Consider the following 19,365-nt stretch of genomic DNA (forward strand, 5'->3'; position numbering starts at 1 on the left):
AGAGTGCCACGAGCAGCTGTGTGGGCTTGAGTTGCCAGCCAGGGTTAAACCACAGTATGAGGTTAGTCTTGAACACCTTCAAGAAAGGAGATTGTAAAATCTCTCTGGACAACCTGATGCACTACTTGACCACACTGATGTGGTCATCAGTGTTTGTTAAAAACAAACAAGCCAACCAACTTTCAGAGACTGAAATATTATAATTTGTGACAAACATCTTCATGAAGGACTTCTGCCTATTACAGCAAAACTAAATAAAAACAGAAGCAAAAGACCAGCACACCCTGAATGGCACCCTGCACTGCACATTGATGAAGATAAAGTGACTCAGGTCAGGATTGGGGAAGAAGAATTCATTCACAGAGGGATCAAGCTTAGCACCTTAGGGATGGAGATGACAGCCCTGGGGTTATCAGCTGCCAGCCTCTCACAGACCCTCCACACCAGACTGTAGGAGGGAGGAGAGGCTTTGGGTGTGTAGTGAAAAAGCCACTGGTCCGAGGCAGTGAGTGCTGTGCACAGCAGCTCAGCCAAGGGGCCCAAAAACAGCCACATCCATGGAAGGAACAGCAGAGGGGGTGTCAGGGGCCATCAAAGGCACCCCCAATGTGTCCCCTGACCTGCAACAGAGCAGATGATGCAACAGATCTGCAGTGTTGCAAGGGACAGTGTAAAAGTTGCCCTCCCCAGGGCACATGGGTGCTCCCACCTGGCCCAAAGGTACATTAATCCATCAGATTCTATACTTCTTGGCACAGGGTTGTGGGGGATCCTCACCATGAAGAAGACCAGATGGAGGGGAGCCACGAGACATCACTGGGACCCTCAGAAGGGTGATATGTTCCTATATAAACCCTGTCACTGTCTCCCTATCTCCCCACCCTTGCATATTTCTTCTATTTCTTTATTTCTCTTTGCCTCTTTTACTATTAAATAAAATAATCAAGTTTTTTGGCACAAACATCTAATCTCATTTGTTTTTAATCAAGTTTTGGAGTGCATTTCAAACCTTTCTGGGTTCAATCCATTTAATTCCCAGACACTTGGTTTTCCTTGCTCTTCTGTGTTAATCAGGATCATAACACCAACCCACCAAGAACACCCTTTTATCTAACCAGAATTTCAGGGGTTCCAATTTGTGTATGGTGCCTGTTGTCTCTCAGCCTGTTACCAGGCACCTCTGAGAAGAGTGGCTCCATCTTCACTCACTGCTTTGATGTAGCAGATGTAGACAGCAACGCATTTTCCTGTCCAACCTAAACCAAACACAGTTCCCTTAAACCTCTCATTGTACACCATGTGCTGCTGCCATCTGGCCAGCCTGGCCACTGGACATGCTCCAGAGTGTCTGTGTGAGTCCTGTACCGGGGAGCCCAAACCTGGCTGCACTGCAAACACGGTGCTGAACAGAGGGGACTCATCCTTGCCTGGACCTGCTGCCTGGACTCCTGCAAACAGCCCACGCTGTGCTCAGCTGCCTTTGCTATCATGATGTGCTGGTGAGTTGTTTTCAAAATTTTGTCTGCTGGGATCTCCAAATACTTTTCTGAAAAAGTCACTTTTTATCTTGTTTGTGTTCAGCCCATCTTGTCTTGGGAGGTTGCTCTGTCACTGATACAGGACCCAGCACTTGCCTTCACTGAACTTCACAAGGTCTTGCTAGTGCCTTTCTCCAGCTTGTCCTGGTCCCTCTCAGTAGAAGCCCTGCCTCCCAGAGCACTGAGAACTCCTCTCAATTTGCTGCAGTCCCCACACCTACTGGAGGTACACTTGGTCTTGTCACATGGGTGATTAATAAAGAAATTTAACAGCACAGATCCCAACACTGAAAAACACCACTTGCTGGCTGCCAGCCAGACTTCACACCATTTATTGATTCTTTCATCCCAGCAGTCAAACCAACCTTCAAACCACATCATTTTCACCTTGTCCAGTAACTACCTCATTGATTTAATGATAAGGACACTATGGAATACAGTGTTGGAGTCCCTGCTAAAACTAGGGTGTACAGCACCCACTGCCTGTCCCTTGCCCACAGAACAGTCACCTTGTCACAGAAAGTGATGAGGTTGGTCACGAGGATTTGTCCCTCATAAATCTATACTTTCAGGAGTATTTGCTCCATAACCAGTCCCATAGATTGAGGTAGATTGATTGAACTAGAACTTTCTTCTCACACTTCTTTTGGATATTTGCCATTTGCACGAGATGAATACAGAAGCTTGCACAGGTATCCCACAGAGAATCCCTGGATACCACATTTTGCATGTAGTCTGTTTTGTGAGTGTCCCTACAGACAAGCAAATGTGTAAAAAGCCATCTCTCTCAAAAACCTGCAGGGACACTCAAGAACAAGCTAGAAAAGAGTGAATCTAATAGAAAATAAGATTGGTAGTCTATGGATATACATAATTTTGTCAGTTCATTCCAAGGACTTTACTGCTCTTTTGACTGCTTCTCAGCTCAAGCCTAACCTGCAATTTATGCCAATTACTTTTTTTTCCTCTTCAACAATTTTAGCACATCTCACTTACTAAAAAATTTAAAAAAAAATAAAAAATCATAGCCTTTGTTGTTTCTTCTCTAGAATACTTATTTCCTCAAAGGACAAACTCTCCACACTTCTGCTCATTTCCCATCTTCTCCGCCAGTCTGTATTTTTTCTTGATGAGAGATGTTCAAAGAAATACTGAGGCATCCAGTGTTCAAACCAGAAGAATTACACACACAGTAACTAACATAAACACCCCACAGGAAAAAATCATACACAGGAGAATACAGAATGTTGGCCTCTTCTTTCCCATCCCTTATTTTGATAGTCCAGGGTATCAAATAGAGGTCATGCTCAGAGGGTAACCCCAATACCTAGAACAGCACTGACAGGGTTAGGCAAAGTATTTTGTTCTGTAACAAAATACTACAGGAAACCAACTCAGAGCAAAGCCGGACAGCACAGAGATTCCTCTCTCTCATCAGGGATTAACAGGCTCAACTTTGTTTATTGGCTTTCCCATTTCTGACTTGAGGAAATAAATCCTGGTGAAGGACTCATACCAACAAAATTGAGGTATTTAATGTGCTTGAATTTCATTTCTCATCTTCCCAGTTTTACAGTGAAAAGATTTTTTTCTTTGGTTTGGGAGGGTTATTTTTTTTCAGTGGGCCGATTTTTTGCATCACACTTCGAAATTTGGCTTTAAACAATGCTCCCCTCATCCATGTTTTACACCTGTTATATAGCTATAGAGCAGCTTTTCTGAGTGGTTCAGTTCTTCCTCAGGAAATTCTACTAGTTCATCTGAAATACAACAATACCTCAGAAGTCAAACTCCTTTTTCAGTTAACAAAAATGGAAACAAGGTGGAAAACAGCGGAGTTGTTTCAGAGACACTGAGCATAGAAGAAAATAAGTGAAGTAACTCCTAAAATAAAGAAGTACCTCCTCAAATGAGTAGTAAAGCATGAATAAAACAGATAAAAAATGAACAGGTGGGGTATGAGCTCTGATGTGAAGGAGAAAAAAAAAGATATTTAATGTATTTTAATTGAGAAGCTGTCACACATGGAATAAAAAGAGTAGGTGGAACTGAAAAATAATATAGGTGGAGCAGTCTGAAGGAAAAGGAAATCAGGTCTTTAAGATAGGTGGGAATAGAATTGGAATAATTCAAATATGAATAGTTTGATTTTTATGTAAGAGAAGAACAAAACAGAAGGAGGAGCTGAAGTTGACAGCATATTATCAGGGCACAAGATAGAGCATTACTGACATGGAACCTTTCCATACATACAAGATAAAAGAGGATCGTGAGAAAGGCCACAAAAAAGAACAGATTTTCATTTATAAGGCAACAGGGAATTATAGAATATGAGCTATAGTTCTGCCAGTGAGGATGAAAGTGAAACAAATTTTAAGTCATGAAAGTCATTCTTGTATTAAAGAAGGCAGATTTTCAGAGATGTCCAACTTTTAGTGCATTATGAAATAATGATGAACACAGGATTTCCAAATGCCTTCCAAATAACTGATTTATGAAATGACAATCCTCAGTATATTCTCTTATTTAGAGGGGAGAGGAAAAATGAAGGGGAAAAAAATACAGTTTAATGAATCTGAACAGAGACAACTTGCATTGAATTCTGCTTGAGTCACTAATTTTAAAAGAATTAAATATTTTAGAAAGTTAAAGATCTTAGCTAGAGATAGGCCTTGCTGGAATTAGAGTTAATGATTAGGTTAGAAGCAGTATTTGAGATAATGAATCTTGGACTTAGGTAAAAAATTACTTGCCATTGTATGTTTGTTTAGCTGTGTTTATAATGAGAAAAGAGAAATTGATAAATAAGCTTAAGAAGAACACAGCCCTTACATCTGGAAACCCATTTAAAAGTCACAAAGGGAGGAAATTAGAGTTCTACCAAATGTCATTTGTAATGTCAACCATGGCAAAGGTAAAAAGGTCAGAGTGAGGAAGAGCGATTTTCCTTCATCTCTTGACAATCCTTCCTCATCAAAACGACCTCCTCCTCAAATGAGGGAGCCAACCACACAGGTGTAACTTTTTTAACTCATTAGCATGCATTTTAATACAAAGCGGGGAATGGGAGGTGTTAGCATTATGAATATGCATTAGTATTTTGGATATTCAATACTTCTGTATATAAACAGACACTCGAATCTTTTGTCAACCCTCACACTTGCCTAGTTCCCATAAATAAACATAACTATAAAATAATTAAACTAGATTTATATAAATAAAATATAAATTTTATAAAATAAACTTTCTAACCTTTCTAACCTAACAGTTGTTAGAGAGTCTTTGCCCGTTAATAGATTGATATTGGTACTAGATCAATATTGATATTTTGTAAATCATGCTCACAAGAACCTTCTGCTTACATTAATTACATAGCTAAATTGAAAAATTAATTTGATAGCTACTGAAGTACATGTGGAGAGAACAAAAACAAAAAATAAAGGTAACAGATTTTTTCACTAAAATCAAACCAGTAACAGAAAAAAGCCACTATTTTGATTCTCATTCCTTTTTATGAATTATACGATACACATTTTTCACTTAGAATCATTCAAGTGAAACCTAATGCTGACAAATCACAAAATTTTGATTACCTTGCAAAAAGGCTGCAAATTTAATTGCTTCTTTATGTAATCCCAAACCCTGTATTTGATAAACACAGAGATGGTGGCACAGCACACAGCTGGATGACCTCTGCCTTTCCCTCACTGCATATCATAATGCACTTTTTTCACATCTTAAGGACTGCAGAAATCTCTCAAAGGACCCACACTTGTATTCAAGAGTAGTCCTGTCCTGTTGTTTGCATGCAGTGGCCAGCCAAAATGACCTTTTCCTTTTTAATACAACAAATTCTGCCTTTTAAACCCTATCTTATATCCTTATATATACCTGCTATGCCCTAACTTTAAAACTTTGTTCTATGTCATATACTTTTAACATAGGCCCTGCATCACTGTCATATGGAATGAGAATTATTTTAAAATGTCCCAAAAATAAACCTTAACTGGGCATCCAAGAGATGATCCTCCCCTGGTGTATTGCACATAAAATTGAGCCACCATGACATCTCCAAATTTGATGTACAAATGCTAAAAGCTACATAAAAGAAAGTGAAGAAGAATTATTGCTTCATTTCAGTAGTTTTGCACCCACACAGATGACAAAGCCAACTAAATGCTGCACAGTGGAGGTAGTCTTGTAAACACAAACATGTTCCACATGTACCGTGCTGTCTGATCACTGACATCTCGGAGAACAGGCAAGGAAACAAAATTGGAGGTGTTGTCACAACTCTAAAGCAATGCATTAGTAATTTATGAATTTGTAGGTTAAAATCTACTTCAATCTTTGATATAATCAATGAGAATAAACAAGTATCAGTGTTAGAAACACTTAAAAGTTATGTATTGCCTGACATTAAAGCAGTATGCCAGGGACTTAGATTAGAACTTACACTCACAAAATACCAGAAAGATAATGACCAAAAAAAGAGAAGGATCTCATGCTGAGGTTACGGGAACTGTTGGTTGAGAACAGTCTTTTTAATAACCTTTATACAAAAGTGGGTAATTTTTTGTTACATGAAATGTGCAATTATCTAAGCAGTGGCAGCTTGAGGCCACCCAAAATTGATGACTGAAAACCTGAGCAGATCCTTCAACAATATGAAGTCTGAACTCCTAATAAGCTAGTAGGATTGCAAATCCTATTTCAAACTGCTTTCATACTGATTACAGATAGACAAAGAAAGACAACCACTAATGAATAAAGCATCCAAATCATTCAAAAGAATCTGCAATTTCTTCTAGATGAGATGAAAACACCATTTTATGCTCATTTTGTGTCTATTTTGTACCACAGTCTGAAGTTACAAAAGAAAACCCCAAAAAGCCAGAGATCCAAGAAACAGAGTTCACTATAATCCCACAGAATTGAAATCTACCTTTATTTGAAAACATCTTTTTCTATCATTCCCCAAAGGCATCAACAGATTTCCTTGGAACATGAACCCCAGGCCAGAATTAGGGAATTATGTTTTGCCTTGAACCTCACAAAGTAAGTGTGAGGAACAAATTTTATCAAAGAAAAAATCCCTACCCACAGACTGTTGCCACACACACAATGCAGAGTGGACACTGAGGAAGAAGAGAGGGATAAAAGAGCTAAGGATAAGTCACTCTCCTTGGGTGTGTTCCACTTCCTGGAAGACAAAAAACCTTTAAAAATCCCCAATTTTCCTTTTAATTTTTAACCTTGCAATTTCATTAAATACTTCTGCAACCCACAGAAGTGCTTCAAATTCAAAACATGTCAGATACTCACCTAGTGACACAAAGGCCATATTTGCATGAACAAATCTAAATTCAACTGTAACTATCAACTGCTACCATATTAAAAATAATAACTCCTCTGCACTCAGTATTTTTTTATATATTAAGGAAGGTACCACATGATCACATTCCTCCTGGCAGCACAATAATAGCTGCAGAAGTCAACTGAGTGCATTTCTTTTATGATTTTTAATAATACAAGTGAAGTTGTAAGGTGTGAAACAATCCATTTTTGATTATTTTATGGACAGTAGAGTCCATAAAATGACATCAGGTTTGTCAGGAATATTTTCTTTTCATTTGGATGCTATTCTTAGGAGTGTCTGTATTTTAAAACTCTTGAGGAACTTAAGAAAGGGTTTTTGTCTTGAGATAGCTACTGGCCAAATGGCCTCATGAATTTAGGATATGTGATAGTTTAGTTAATTTTTATGGAGATAGCAAAGACTCCAAGACAGATTTAATTGATCTTATTTAGGACCCACCAACTTTACTCTGTGTTGGATTAATATAACAAACAGTTCCTGTGAAGTACATAAAGCTATTTTTAATTTGGATTAAAATGCAAGAGTTGACTATTTCAACTCTAGTGATGTATTTTTTCTCACACAATCACCCTCATTTGTTCACATCATAACCCCTATTTTATCACTAAATATTGTCTCAGTAGTTCTATTCACTCCTAAAACATCACCTCCTCTACTCCTTTGCTTTCCTAAGTACTGAAAACAGCCTCTAGCCACCCACAACACTTGACACAGCATTTTGATTTCCTCTGGCCGATCATCTCCGATCATTTAGTATTGCCCACCTCCCACCTACTGTACACACCTTCTTCTTGTGTGACCAACACAACACCCCAAGCATTTTCCTGAAACTTTCATGGTCCCTTATTCTTTTATGTCTGTTTTCAATGTCAAATCCTACCATCTCCACACTGAAATTCCATATCCCTGAAGGTAATTTTTCTGCTGTCTGTCTCTTTCCTTTTGTTCTTAGTGTTCAGATGGCCAGAGGGAGTAGGAAGATAAAAGTTTTACTTCAGTTTATTTCTTCTCTTGGCAAACAAACAGTTCTGTGTTCCTGGAAGTCATTTGAGTGTTCCAGAAGCACCCTACAGCTCATGTTCTTTTTGGTAGGCAACTCATTTTTTACCTGAATTACCTTCCACCTGTTTCAGGATACCTGCTAAACATTCTGTGCTTACTCTGCAGCAAACTCACAGATGGGAGCAAGAGCTCCTAACCAGACACCTGGCACCACAGAAAGCTTCAGCAGAAGTATCTTCAACTCAGTAACAATCAGCTTAAAGAGTATTTTCTGGTTTTGAACAGAATTGCTCCTGCTTACAGTGACCCTTAACCTTCCAGCCTTTTCCTGACTCCTGAACAAACTCAAATGGAGTTACCTAGTGTTCTCCTGAAATGTTACATATCATTAAAAAAAAGTAAAATCGTTCAAATATTAGAGCCAAAGGAAGATCATAATTTCACATATGATCTGAGCAAGCACTGCTGCTAAAAGCAGCCAACCTATTCATCCCTTTCTCCCTTTGTTATTTATTCCTGGGACTACATCCTCCTTTAAATGCTTCTGCTGGAAAGCTATTTCCCCCAGTGCTTGAGCTCACAAGTGCAGCCAGCCACTTTATCATCCACAGAACAATAAAATGCTCTCTGGGCTCTGCTTTTTTCAATACTGCAGTATCTACACCATCAAGTCTGGACATGTTCTCACCTTTCTGAATGCCCCAGAAAGGAGAAAAAGGAGTTCAACCAACTATGCTCTGCACCTTGTTACAAGGTTCTACTCAAGATTAAATATTAACAGTGAACTTTTCTGCATATTAATAAAAGTTGATACTTAAATCCACTTCATTTGAAACCTTTCCAGAAAGTGTAAGAATTTCTTCATCGTACATTTTCATCTTTTTAAAATGTTTAGAATTCAACAGAAAGCTTCTTATTAAGAAGTGCACTTTACATTCTAGGTTTTGACAAGAGATTATTAAAATTAAATATATTTTTAAAATTCTCACCTCCAAGCAAGGGACTGTAACTGACTGGATTGACAGAAATATCTATTACAATATTAGTAATTAAAAAACAAAAGTGAGGTTGACCTGAAAGATGTCTAAGTAACAATTTCACAATCTTAGCAAGGTCTTAAAATTTTTATATAGCTGTTCACATGAAAAATCAAGATAAAAGAGAAAAAATATTAAAAGCTAAGAATGTTATTTAGGGAGTATATGATCTCCATTTTCTACAAGCATTTGTTTAAAAGATTTTAGGCTTAACTTTAGTGTAGTGATTATTTAAAATCATTACTGGCATGTACCATGTTTAGCCTTTAATTAAAACAAAAAGCAAAGAATATTGGAAAATGCCTTCTTTTTTATGACCATCTTTATTCATAGAGTCATGGCACAAGACATCCCAGTGTGCTGTGTGCATGCAGAGTACACAAGAATCAGATGCAGTGCATTCTTATACAAGAAAAATGCAATGTATAGTGATTTTGAAATCAAATAAAGAGTATTCTGTGGGCATACAAGGAAAAAGAAAAAGAAAAAAAATTTAAAAAAGGAGAAAAGTAAAAAGAAACTATATAGCCAGGTAGCTATCACACTTAACATCATAAAAAAAAGCCTTCTTCCAAGGCTAAGACAAGACATTGTAAACTCAAGGGGTTTTTTTCCATCATCATAATTAGTACCCTGAAAAGAAAAAGAAAAAAAAAAGAATGAAGAGATTTATTTAGAAAAACTGCAAATGACTCATTGAACCTGCATATCCTCCAGGATAAAGAACTTCTCGGCAAAGAACTCTAAATGTGGTTTCCATGAGAACAGAGGCGCATCATATTTTTAATGTCTTCTCTTAGGAAGTAATCTACATTTAAAATATGGAAACTAGCATTAGGGAGCTAAACCAAAGTTAAACTTAGGCTCCTACTCCAGTGGAATACTTTTTCTCTGTAATAAGATAAAGCCATTCTGTAATAGTACCAAGAGGACAGTATCCATGCTATTCCTAATTGTGCTGCATTCACTACATTCTGGAACAGTTGTATTCTTCCCAATAACAGCAATATTGGTAAAAAAAAAAAAAAATCAATCATTTAAACTTTACCCTACAAAACAAGTCTCAGAAATCAATCTGGCTCTACAACTCACACATCCAGCAATGAAAAGAACACCAACAGCTGTATTACACTACACTTATCCACAAGTTCCGAAGATCACATCTGAGCTAATTCTTTCTCTGAACAGCAAAGCAATCCCAAACATCAGTGGAACAGAAAAATCCCTTTGGCGAAAATAGCATTTTTACTATTCAGAAGTTGTACTTGATACAAAGAGGGGACTGACATTCCAAATCTGTGTCTATTCCACTCCCCTTCAGGAATCAGATCTAAGTTCAAAGAGCACCTGACTGTGGGTTTTCTTGCAAGCTTGGTGTCACCTGAGATATGTAAGGGAGCTTGGCTTGTAAGACTAACCACACCTGCCTGCTCCAGCCTGTGTTAATCCCAGGGTTCTGACTCATATTGCACAAGCTAAAATCCAATACTTACCTACAACTAAGAATCAAGGAAGAATTTTCCACAGTAGTGAGTGAGATTTTTTTACAGTATTGACAGAACAGTGCCAGAAAACTGTAGAATAACTTGGTAAAATGATCACAATTCCTGGTAGGTCAGACATCCAAATCAAAAATGGTACATGGAAAGCCTATTCTGAATGCTATGGGCTAATCCCCAGACAACAAACAGACAACAGTAGGCCAAAGGCCTTCAAACAGACAAAACAAAACAAAAAATTCCATCCCCTGAGGAAAAAAAAACCCTAACCAGTGAGAAATATACTGAGGCATGTCAGCTTTGGAAAGGGCAGGCAAATACACTGGGTTCATGAACTGCAGCAATCCCCAACTGAACCAGGAGATATTTTAATAAGCTCTAGATATAAGTGAGGGAAACCAAGTCACATATTAAGCAGACAGAGGATGAGGAATTTCCCCATACGAGTCTGTCTGAGATTTTTTTTTTTGTTTTCTTTATAAAAGGCATTTAATACCTGCCATTTCAAAGCCTAATTTTGTGCTGTCCTCTTTAGCAACACAGCACTCTCAAGGCAAATGACTTCTGACCAGAAGAAAATACCTTTGAAAAACATCTTGTAACTTGCTGGCAGAGCACGGGTGCCTCAGCAATGCCTTTTGAAGCACACAGAAAGATGGACACCCGTCGTCTGCTGCTGCTATTGGAAGACATCCAAACAATGGTTTGGTAAAAATACTATTACTCCTAATAGAAAAATACTGGTGATCTTTTGTTCCAAGGCAGTTGTATTAAGAATTAATTGAGTAAATTAAGAGCAGAACTATAATAGTATTATCAATGAAAACTGTAAATGTTCGTTTATCCTTACCTTCTTCTGCCTCATCCTCCTGGGATGACATAGGCCCTCCTCCACTTGTTGGGGTGACTAATTCTTCCTCTCTGGCAGATTCTCTTTGCAGACTGACAACTTCATAAATTGCATCTCCAGCACTCGTGTGGCTTTTTCCTTCAGACTAAACCAAAATATGGGTATGTATTAAGCTGAAAAATAAGGCTATGAAAGGCTAAACAATAGTTTGGTCAGGACTGCCTCAAATTGCTTTACCTAGGCACAAATAGATGGCAGTATCTGACAGCTCTGGTTCTCTCAGTTTTACAGATAGAAAATAAAAATAAAACTGCATTATGTCCAAAGCTGCCCCTTACCAACCATTTTCAGTATTGTTCAGAACGATGATAAAAAAAAGCTTTCCAATTTAAACAGTTATAATGAGATTAAGTCAAAGAGAAATCTCAGCTAAAGAAAATAGGAGAGAACGAAGAAGAAAAATATTGGACTAACTGAAACAGGAACTGAATGCCTGAGGAGAGGAAAAAATAATGGCAAGATTTTTTTGGTAGGTAAAGACAAGACTAAAGAAGAAACAAGACCTCACCCTTTTGAAAAGCCTTAAATCGTGAAAAACTCATTTTAGTCCTTTACTCACTAAAAAAACAAGAAAATTCCTCTTTCTTCCACAGAATATAATTTAAAATACACTCCTTCCAATGGAGAAATGTAATGGAACCCCATGGAAGGGGAGTTAGAACTAGATCATCTTGAAGGTCCCTGTGAACCCAAACCATCCTATTCTTCTATGACTTTCCTATGAAAAGAAGTCAGTCAACTATAGCAGTTAACTGCAGTTTAAGCAGTTGCGAGTTTTAAAATAAAAAGAGGGTTAGTTTTTCCTCTGAGTTACAGTTATGAACAGAGTTATTTTTCAGTGACATGCAGTGATTACTATATTTTTAGAGAATTGTATAGAACTGCAAACTAATGATGGTATTAAATAAAGCAGCCCAAAATGTTGTGCTATTTTGTTCTTTGTGCATCTTGCCTAATCAGTTAAAATAAGGTCATTTTTGGAACATACCAAAATAATCAAATTAACCATGAAAACGAACACAGTTTCAGTTAGAGTACCCTCAACTTGTCTGAAAATCAAATATGGTAAGTTGAAAGGCTCCACGATACCTGCACTGGAGATACACATGAATTACTGACCAACACTTGCAGTTTCAACCAGCTGGTGAAATTATGCAGATGAGCACCTTAAACAGGGACTGTTTGGACTGACACAATATAAATTATTTTATAGTGAGAAACCTTTCCTCATTTATTTTTGATTAATAATTCAGACCCACTTCCCTTAAAGCAGAGGCTCCAATTAACAGCCAGTTTTACTGACTAAATTTCTCATTAAGTCAGTTTAATTAATTTTGGGGTGTAGGCATAAATGGCCTGCATCTCATAAAATTAAGTAGGATAACATCAGAGCCGTTATCCTTCGTTTATTCTCACATAACACCATTATTATGTAATTACAAAGCACTTGGTTAAATCAATCAAGTATTGATGCCACTTATGTTATTAACCATTGTTTTCTATAACTTTTATTTTTGAGAGAGTAAAGCATGAGATACTGCAGGTTTTGCTGTATGTTAAAATAATTACAGGTTTTCAGCTCCTTACACATGTTCTGGTTAACTGCAAGACCCACCTGTATAAAACGTAAAAAATTCAATTATTGGTTTTCTCTGAAGCACGAACCCACCACTACAAGGACCATGTTCTATGAATGCACAATGAAAATGTGCATGAGCAATACAGTTAAGATAGCTACAAAGAACAATCCTGAATTACACATTAACCTCCATTTCTGTCAGTTTTTTTTTATCATTCTTTATACCCGACCACACCTTACCCATCTCAGTTCACACTATTAAATGTGTCTGAATCCTTCCTCAGAAGGGTTATGATTTTTCTAGAATCAACTTAATGCCCAACTGCTTTCCCAAGAAATTCACAAATGGATGATCCCACTGTTATCTGCAGAGTTATTTCCCAAGGAGCAACAGTGCCGTGGGCTACAGGATCTTTCAAAGGTGTTGGCAGGAACAGCTACCGCAATGCAACTGTCCAACTGAGAACTGGTGAAATAAAGTCTTGATACAAGTCACCCAAAGAGACCCTGGCAGCCACAATCAGGACCTCATCTTGCAGAAAGATTACTAAGACTAAAAATATTCCTTTTCTAAAGATCTGCAGAGCAAGTTCTGAATTTTGCAGCAGGGAGAAATGCACGTGTTTCTTCAGGGAAGAGAGGCACGTGTATGTTTGTCACATTATAAGGGGTGAGAAAAAGAAAGCATCCATATTACTCAATTAAAAATGGTATAGTTGCAAGTGATTTAAAAGGCAAGCTGAACTGATTAGAGTTAAGTATCAAACTGTTGAGAGCAGAATACTTTTAAATGTATTTTCTTTAATGTCAAAATGCAGATATTCTTATTTGCATGTAACAGTAGGCTTTCTCAGATTTTCTTAAATTACAAGTTGCCATGCTAATCTCTAGAAGAAATACAGAAACAACATTGCTTGAGATTTATTTACTCCCTAAGTGTTAAACACAGTAGCAATTTTCCCTTGTAACATCAACACAACTTGGTTTTTTCAGACCTATTGCTGCACCTCACAAAAAGATTATAATTCAAAAGTCCCATTAGGCTCAGTGAATCACTGCTCTTTGGTTCCTTTAGTCAAAGATGATGCACCACTGTTCCAATGCCCACAGTACAACTGGCCCCTGCTCTTCACTTTTTGAGCCAATACCAAGACACAAGTCTTTGGAGAAAGCAGGTCAGCAGTGGCTGCAGGAGGATGCAGCTGCACATCATTCTACAGTGACCATGAGCAGATGTGTCTCTTGTACATACCTCAGCCAATGCCAAAACCAGAGGGGACTTGAGCTACAATCATAACAGCCTCACTCTCTTAAACCTCTTCATTAGGTTCCTTTGTCTTAAATGGGCCAAATTCTTACAGTCATCTGCCTTCATACTGTGAATGTCAGTAGCCCTTTGATTTTAAAATGAACAATTTTAAAGTCATTTCCCAGTTTTATCAGTCAAATGGACCTGCTTTAGAGGTTAGATTGTAGAGAATTGAAGAGAATTCAATAAGCAGGTAAAAATAGTTTAAGCCCACAAAACCAATGACTTACAACTCATTACAATTCAGTTTACAAAGTGTGCTGGGTTTGGCTGGGTTAGAGTTCGTTCCTTCAACAGGGGCTGGTGTGAGGCTGTGCTTTGGGCTTCTGCTGGAAATGGGGTTGGTAACACAGGGGAGTTTCAGCTTCTGCCCAGCAGCTGCTGACACAGAGTTAGGGTCTTTGCTACTCTTCATCCCACCCCACCAGCAAAAGAGCTGGAGGTACACAGAAAGCTGGGAGGGCACACAGCCAGGACAGCTAACCCCAGCTGACCTAAGGGATGCTCCAGACCATAGGGCATCATGCCTGGCATGTAAAGTGAGGGAAAGAAGGAAGAAAGGGGGATGTTTGAAATGATGGCATCTGTCTTCCCAAGCCAGTGTTACACTGTTCCCCAAGGGGATGGCTGAGCACCTGCCTGCCCATGGGAAGTGGTGAATGAATTCCCCGCTTTGCTCTGCTTGAGCACACAGATTTTGCTTTCCCTACTGAACTGTCTCCATCTCAACCCACGAGTTTTCTCACTTTGACTCTGCTGATTCTCTCCTCCATCCCACCGTGGGGGAGTGAACAAGCGGCTGTGTGGGCCTTACTTGCCAGTTAGGGTTAAACCATGACACAAAGGCACTAAAACTATACACATGTACTTAATCCTTATGCATTAGAGCGTCCCTGAAATAAACAGTTAAAAGAAACAAACTGCTGAGGAGCAGGTGCTATACTAACTTTTATAAAGGCCAAATTAGGACACATGAGACAAATGTTCTAAATAAAAAAAAACAAAGGCATTACCTGCTTTAGCTTCATATAAAAAGTTTCTGTGAAGGTTTTCCTGCTGAAGTACCAGAAGCGTTCATTGGCAGGATACACACGCACAACAGTCTCCAGCAAAAACCGGACTGGCTCCACTACTTCAGTAACAACCATATCCACAGCCACAGTCATGAACACACGCTTATCTGAAACACAGAAATGAGAAAAACTAGTCAGACTTCAAATTTATAAACTGCTGTTCAAATTGAAAATCCTTTCTGTTTCACTAATGACCCTATTGCACCTGCTTTAGTTACCTGAGTTCTACACCCTCCAAGCCTGCTGCACAGAATAAAAGCGTGCATTAAGCACTGTACCAAGGAACTCTGATAACTTCAAAAACAAAGATATTATGTTCTTTTTTTAAAGACAGGCAAGATATCACACAAAGAAAACACCATTAAGGTACACAATCCCCATCAAATAAAAGGAGCATGCAGAGGATAAGGTCACACTGTGAAGTGTAAGGAGTTCTGTTACATGCTACTAGAAATAATGTGGTTTGAAAATCCATCAGCAGAACAGTGACACTGGCTGTAGGTACTTGGATATGCCTTAAAGCAAAATGACATGAGCTCTGCCACAGGACAGAAAACAAACTCCAGATTTCCATTCCAAGTTTTTTAATCCCATCAGAGAACATAAGTTCCAGCAATAAGAAACTCTGCTACACAATCAAGTACTTGAATGAATCATGGCCAGCTGCCCTGAGATGCAGGAGATGAAATGCTATTTGTAATCAACTCACAGCTAGAAGGAGGAGAACCCCAATGCCCAACATTCATAATGCTTTGCTGAGTACAAAAACTTTCAAATGTTTAGAAGCAAAAAAAAATCCTGATAACCAGGGACAGCAGGCAAATCAGCCTTAAACACTAATGTAACATCTCCAAATCAGCACCACACTGTTCTGTGAACAATTATTCACAACTCAGTGTTGTGCATGTTTATACAGAAAAATTCCTAACAATGGACTCTTGGAACATAATGTTTCATGTACTTAGACATGCACCATGATTGCCAAGAGAAAGTGCATACACCAAACCTCTGCTGAGTAAGACAAATACACAGATTAGGTTCCACTACCTTTTGGAGTTTCCTCATTAAGTACTAGAAACATGGGTGCATTAGGGTTCCACATTCCAGTAATGACATAAGCCTTCCCATCAGAACTCTTTCCCATGGATTCCTAAAAATAAAATCATACAGGATTGTATTACAGTCATGGTTTGAAATCTCAGAGATGAGGCATGGGGATGAGAAATAGTTCCAAGAACCTTAAAGAAAATGAATTAATGGAATGAACTATTACTAGTATGAGGCAAGCACATGCTTCCTGAAGTTCTCTGGAAGAGTCCCTACAGATCACACAGGCCTCTATAGGTTTGGTAGCCTCTATAGATAAAAGGAGACTGATGTTCCCTCTCTACAATTCAGTCAGAAGAATAAAAGTGACTGAGTTCTCCCGATTTAAATATGGAGAAAGGAGGTTGAAAGGAAATCACAGATGTCTATTTCTGTGCTATAGTCAAGAAACAAACTAACAGTCCATTACATCCAGCAGTTAAATGTACTTGGGAGTGTGAATGTAAAAAGAATTCAAGGTGGAGTAAAGACAGGAATTCAAGTACTGTGAAAAGGTGTTGTATAGATTTATAAGAACAACAACACTCCAAAACTCATTATAATTAATTTAGTTTTATAATCAAATAATAAAAAGGGAAAATCTGAACTGATTTCAGCAAATAAAACCAGGAAAAAAATGAGCTGGTAAATAGAATCAGGCCAGTAAATGAGTCTGACAAGAGAACTAAATATTGATAGTTAGAACCAGCAGCATGAGCACAGAAATGAAGTAGGCACAACTGGGACAACCATAGAGCACCAGAAGATCTGATGGGTTTAACTCCAGCACGTAGAAGACAAGTGACTACTTCAGACTCTGGGCAAGAATTTAAAATCAAATTAAGTAAACAAATGCAAAGTTTTCAGACCCTTGGAAAAATAAGAGCACTTCCCTGGCACCCAAATATGAAAGCAATTATTTGCTATAAATTTTTAGAAAGGATGCTTAACACAATACAGAAATATCAGTTACTTGTAACAACCTAGTTTGCTTCATGAACTGAACAAAAGCCAGATGCCACAGGCTTTGACATGAATTGAAATGTTTTGTCCATCTTATGATTGCAGATATCAAATCCCAGAGGTTAAGAAACAAAAAGCCAAACAAAGCAAAAGATATTTCAAGTTCATTTTGCTGGTTTGTTTTTTTTTTTTTTTCAAATCACCTTATCTTATTTAACAGGTTATTAGAGCTAAGTATTACCATGTCTAGTAAATGCATGTCACTGTTCTTCACATTTCGTCCAGGGCTTAGCAACATCCCAAAGCACCTGTGAAGTTTATTTAAAGAAAAAAAACAAAAAAAAAGGGAAAAAAGGACATATATTAGCTTTTCACAATACAAAAGTCTTTGCTTGAACATAATGGACAGCCACCTACTGCTTCTAATTATAAGAGTACCTTTCAGAGTTGTTTGTTATTGTTATGGCAACGCTCAGGAAACAACACAAGACATGTTACAGAAAAGACAATGAAATTATTTTCCAGAATGAAGATGGCAGGAATCAGCATCTGGCCTGTGAAAACTCAATTATTCCTACAGACCATTTCTAATATCAGGTTCAAAGATACCAACAATTCCTATGCATTAGTGATGGAGACTGGCAGGAAAAATTCATTCTCCCCCCAGCTTATTTTAAAAATTGTTCTCATGCAATCACAGGAAAAAATACAGATACATTCATTCTATAATTCATAATAGCATTGCTGCAAAAAATCACATAGCATCATGGACCCTTAAAAAAACCCAAAAAATAACAATTTGCTCAGTTTTAAGATTTCATTCTTCTTTGTTCAAATTCCCAATTTGTGTGATATACAGGGCCTTGAATTCCAGAATTCCAGTCCAAACATTTAACAAGAAAATGCTCTTGATATTTTTAAGAGAAAAAAAAACAAAACCCAAAAATTTTCTCAGACATTCAGATTTTCAAACCTCCTGACTACTGAAGGTACAAATCCAGATCTGAGGATTCATCAAATCATCTATATCTTTCTCTCCTTTGAACATACTCCATCATGAATAAAAATACCAAACAGAATTATGTATTTGCATCAAACAGCAAGCTGTCTTTCACAGGTTTTTAAAACACCTTATATCTCAAATGAAAAAAGAAAAAAAAATTAAAGTAATTGCTATTTGAAATACTATGGAAAATCTGGGTTGTAATTCAGGGAGTTTTGTTTGAACTTTTTTTTCTGTCTGGTTCTCTGATAATCAAACTGCTTTTTCTCACTGACTTTCAGAACTAAGTAATAGTCTGAACAATATTGCTTGGACATATGAACACCAGCAACTAAAATTTTAATAACACTATTAACTATAGAAGTCTCAAGATATGCAATTACTACCCCATCTAGCTTTCTCCTATGACAGTAGGGGTATATGATTTTCATTTTCCATCTCATTACCCTTAAGAGTAACTTACATCCACAATAGTATTTTCCATTATCCATACTCTTTCACTATTAGAATCATAAAAAATCTAAGTGGTAAATAAACAGTAGACAACAATTTTGATTTATCTATCTCCATAATGGAGTGCCATGTAAAACACCCAAGGCAGCTCAGATACAGAATTTGGATTTAGCCACACAAACCAGATTCTCTGAGAGACTAATTAAACTGAGCAGAACCTAGCAGCACTTACTTCTTGTTCCTGGGGCAGAAACAGCTCTGAGAGAGCTGTAATTGATAGGAGGAGTGGGGTCACCAGCTCCTGGTACAGCTGATACAGAGAAATGTAAGGCCAAGACCCCAAGGCAGGCAAAATACCTGTGCCTTTCAAAGACAACAGCTCCCAGATGCTACTGCTGCTGTGCATCACTCAGATGTACACAATTTCTGATGCGTGACAGACTAAATTTTTGGGAACTGTGTTTCCAAAAGAATGGGAGTCAGGAACAAGTAACCTCTGCCTCTCACAGAAGCAGAGACTTATGATGCCTAGC

At 37.8% G+C, this 19,365-nt stretch overlaps 1 protein-coding gene across 7 annotated transcripts in view; it reads right to left on the bottom strand.

Moving 5' to 3' along the window:
* The window catches only part of RABGAP1L (RAB GTPase activating protein 1 like), a 230,193-nt gene that overhangs the window by 180,895 nt on the left and 29,933 nt on the right, over window positions 1-19,365 (bottom strand). For all 7 annotated transcript variants that reach the window (XM_015635758.2, XM_015635753.2, XM_019007609.2 and 4 more), the window contains 4 exons: window positions 17,618-17,684; window positions 16,375-16,477; window positions 15,268-15,434; window positions 11,307-11,451 (listed from right to left, as the gene is read on the bottom strand). In XM_015635758.2, coding sequence (XP_015491244.1) covers window positions 11,307-11,451; window positions 15,268-15,434; window positions 16,375-16,477; window positions 17,618-17,684 — 482 coding nt within the window. The remainder of the gene's footprint in view (window positions 1-11,306; window positions 11,452-15,267; window positions 15,435-16,374; window positions 16,478-17,617; window positions 17,685-19,365) is intronic.

The sequence above is a fragment of the Parus major genome, chromosome 8 (assembly GCF_001522545.3).
Source record: "Parus major isolate Abel chromosome 8, Parus_major1.1, whole genome shotgun sequence".
In the NCBI taxonomy this organism is placed as follows: Eukaryota; Metazoa; Chordata; class Aves; order Passeriformes; family Paridae; genus Parus; species Parus major.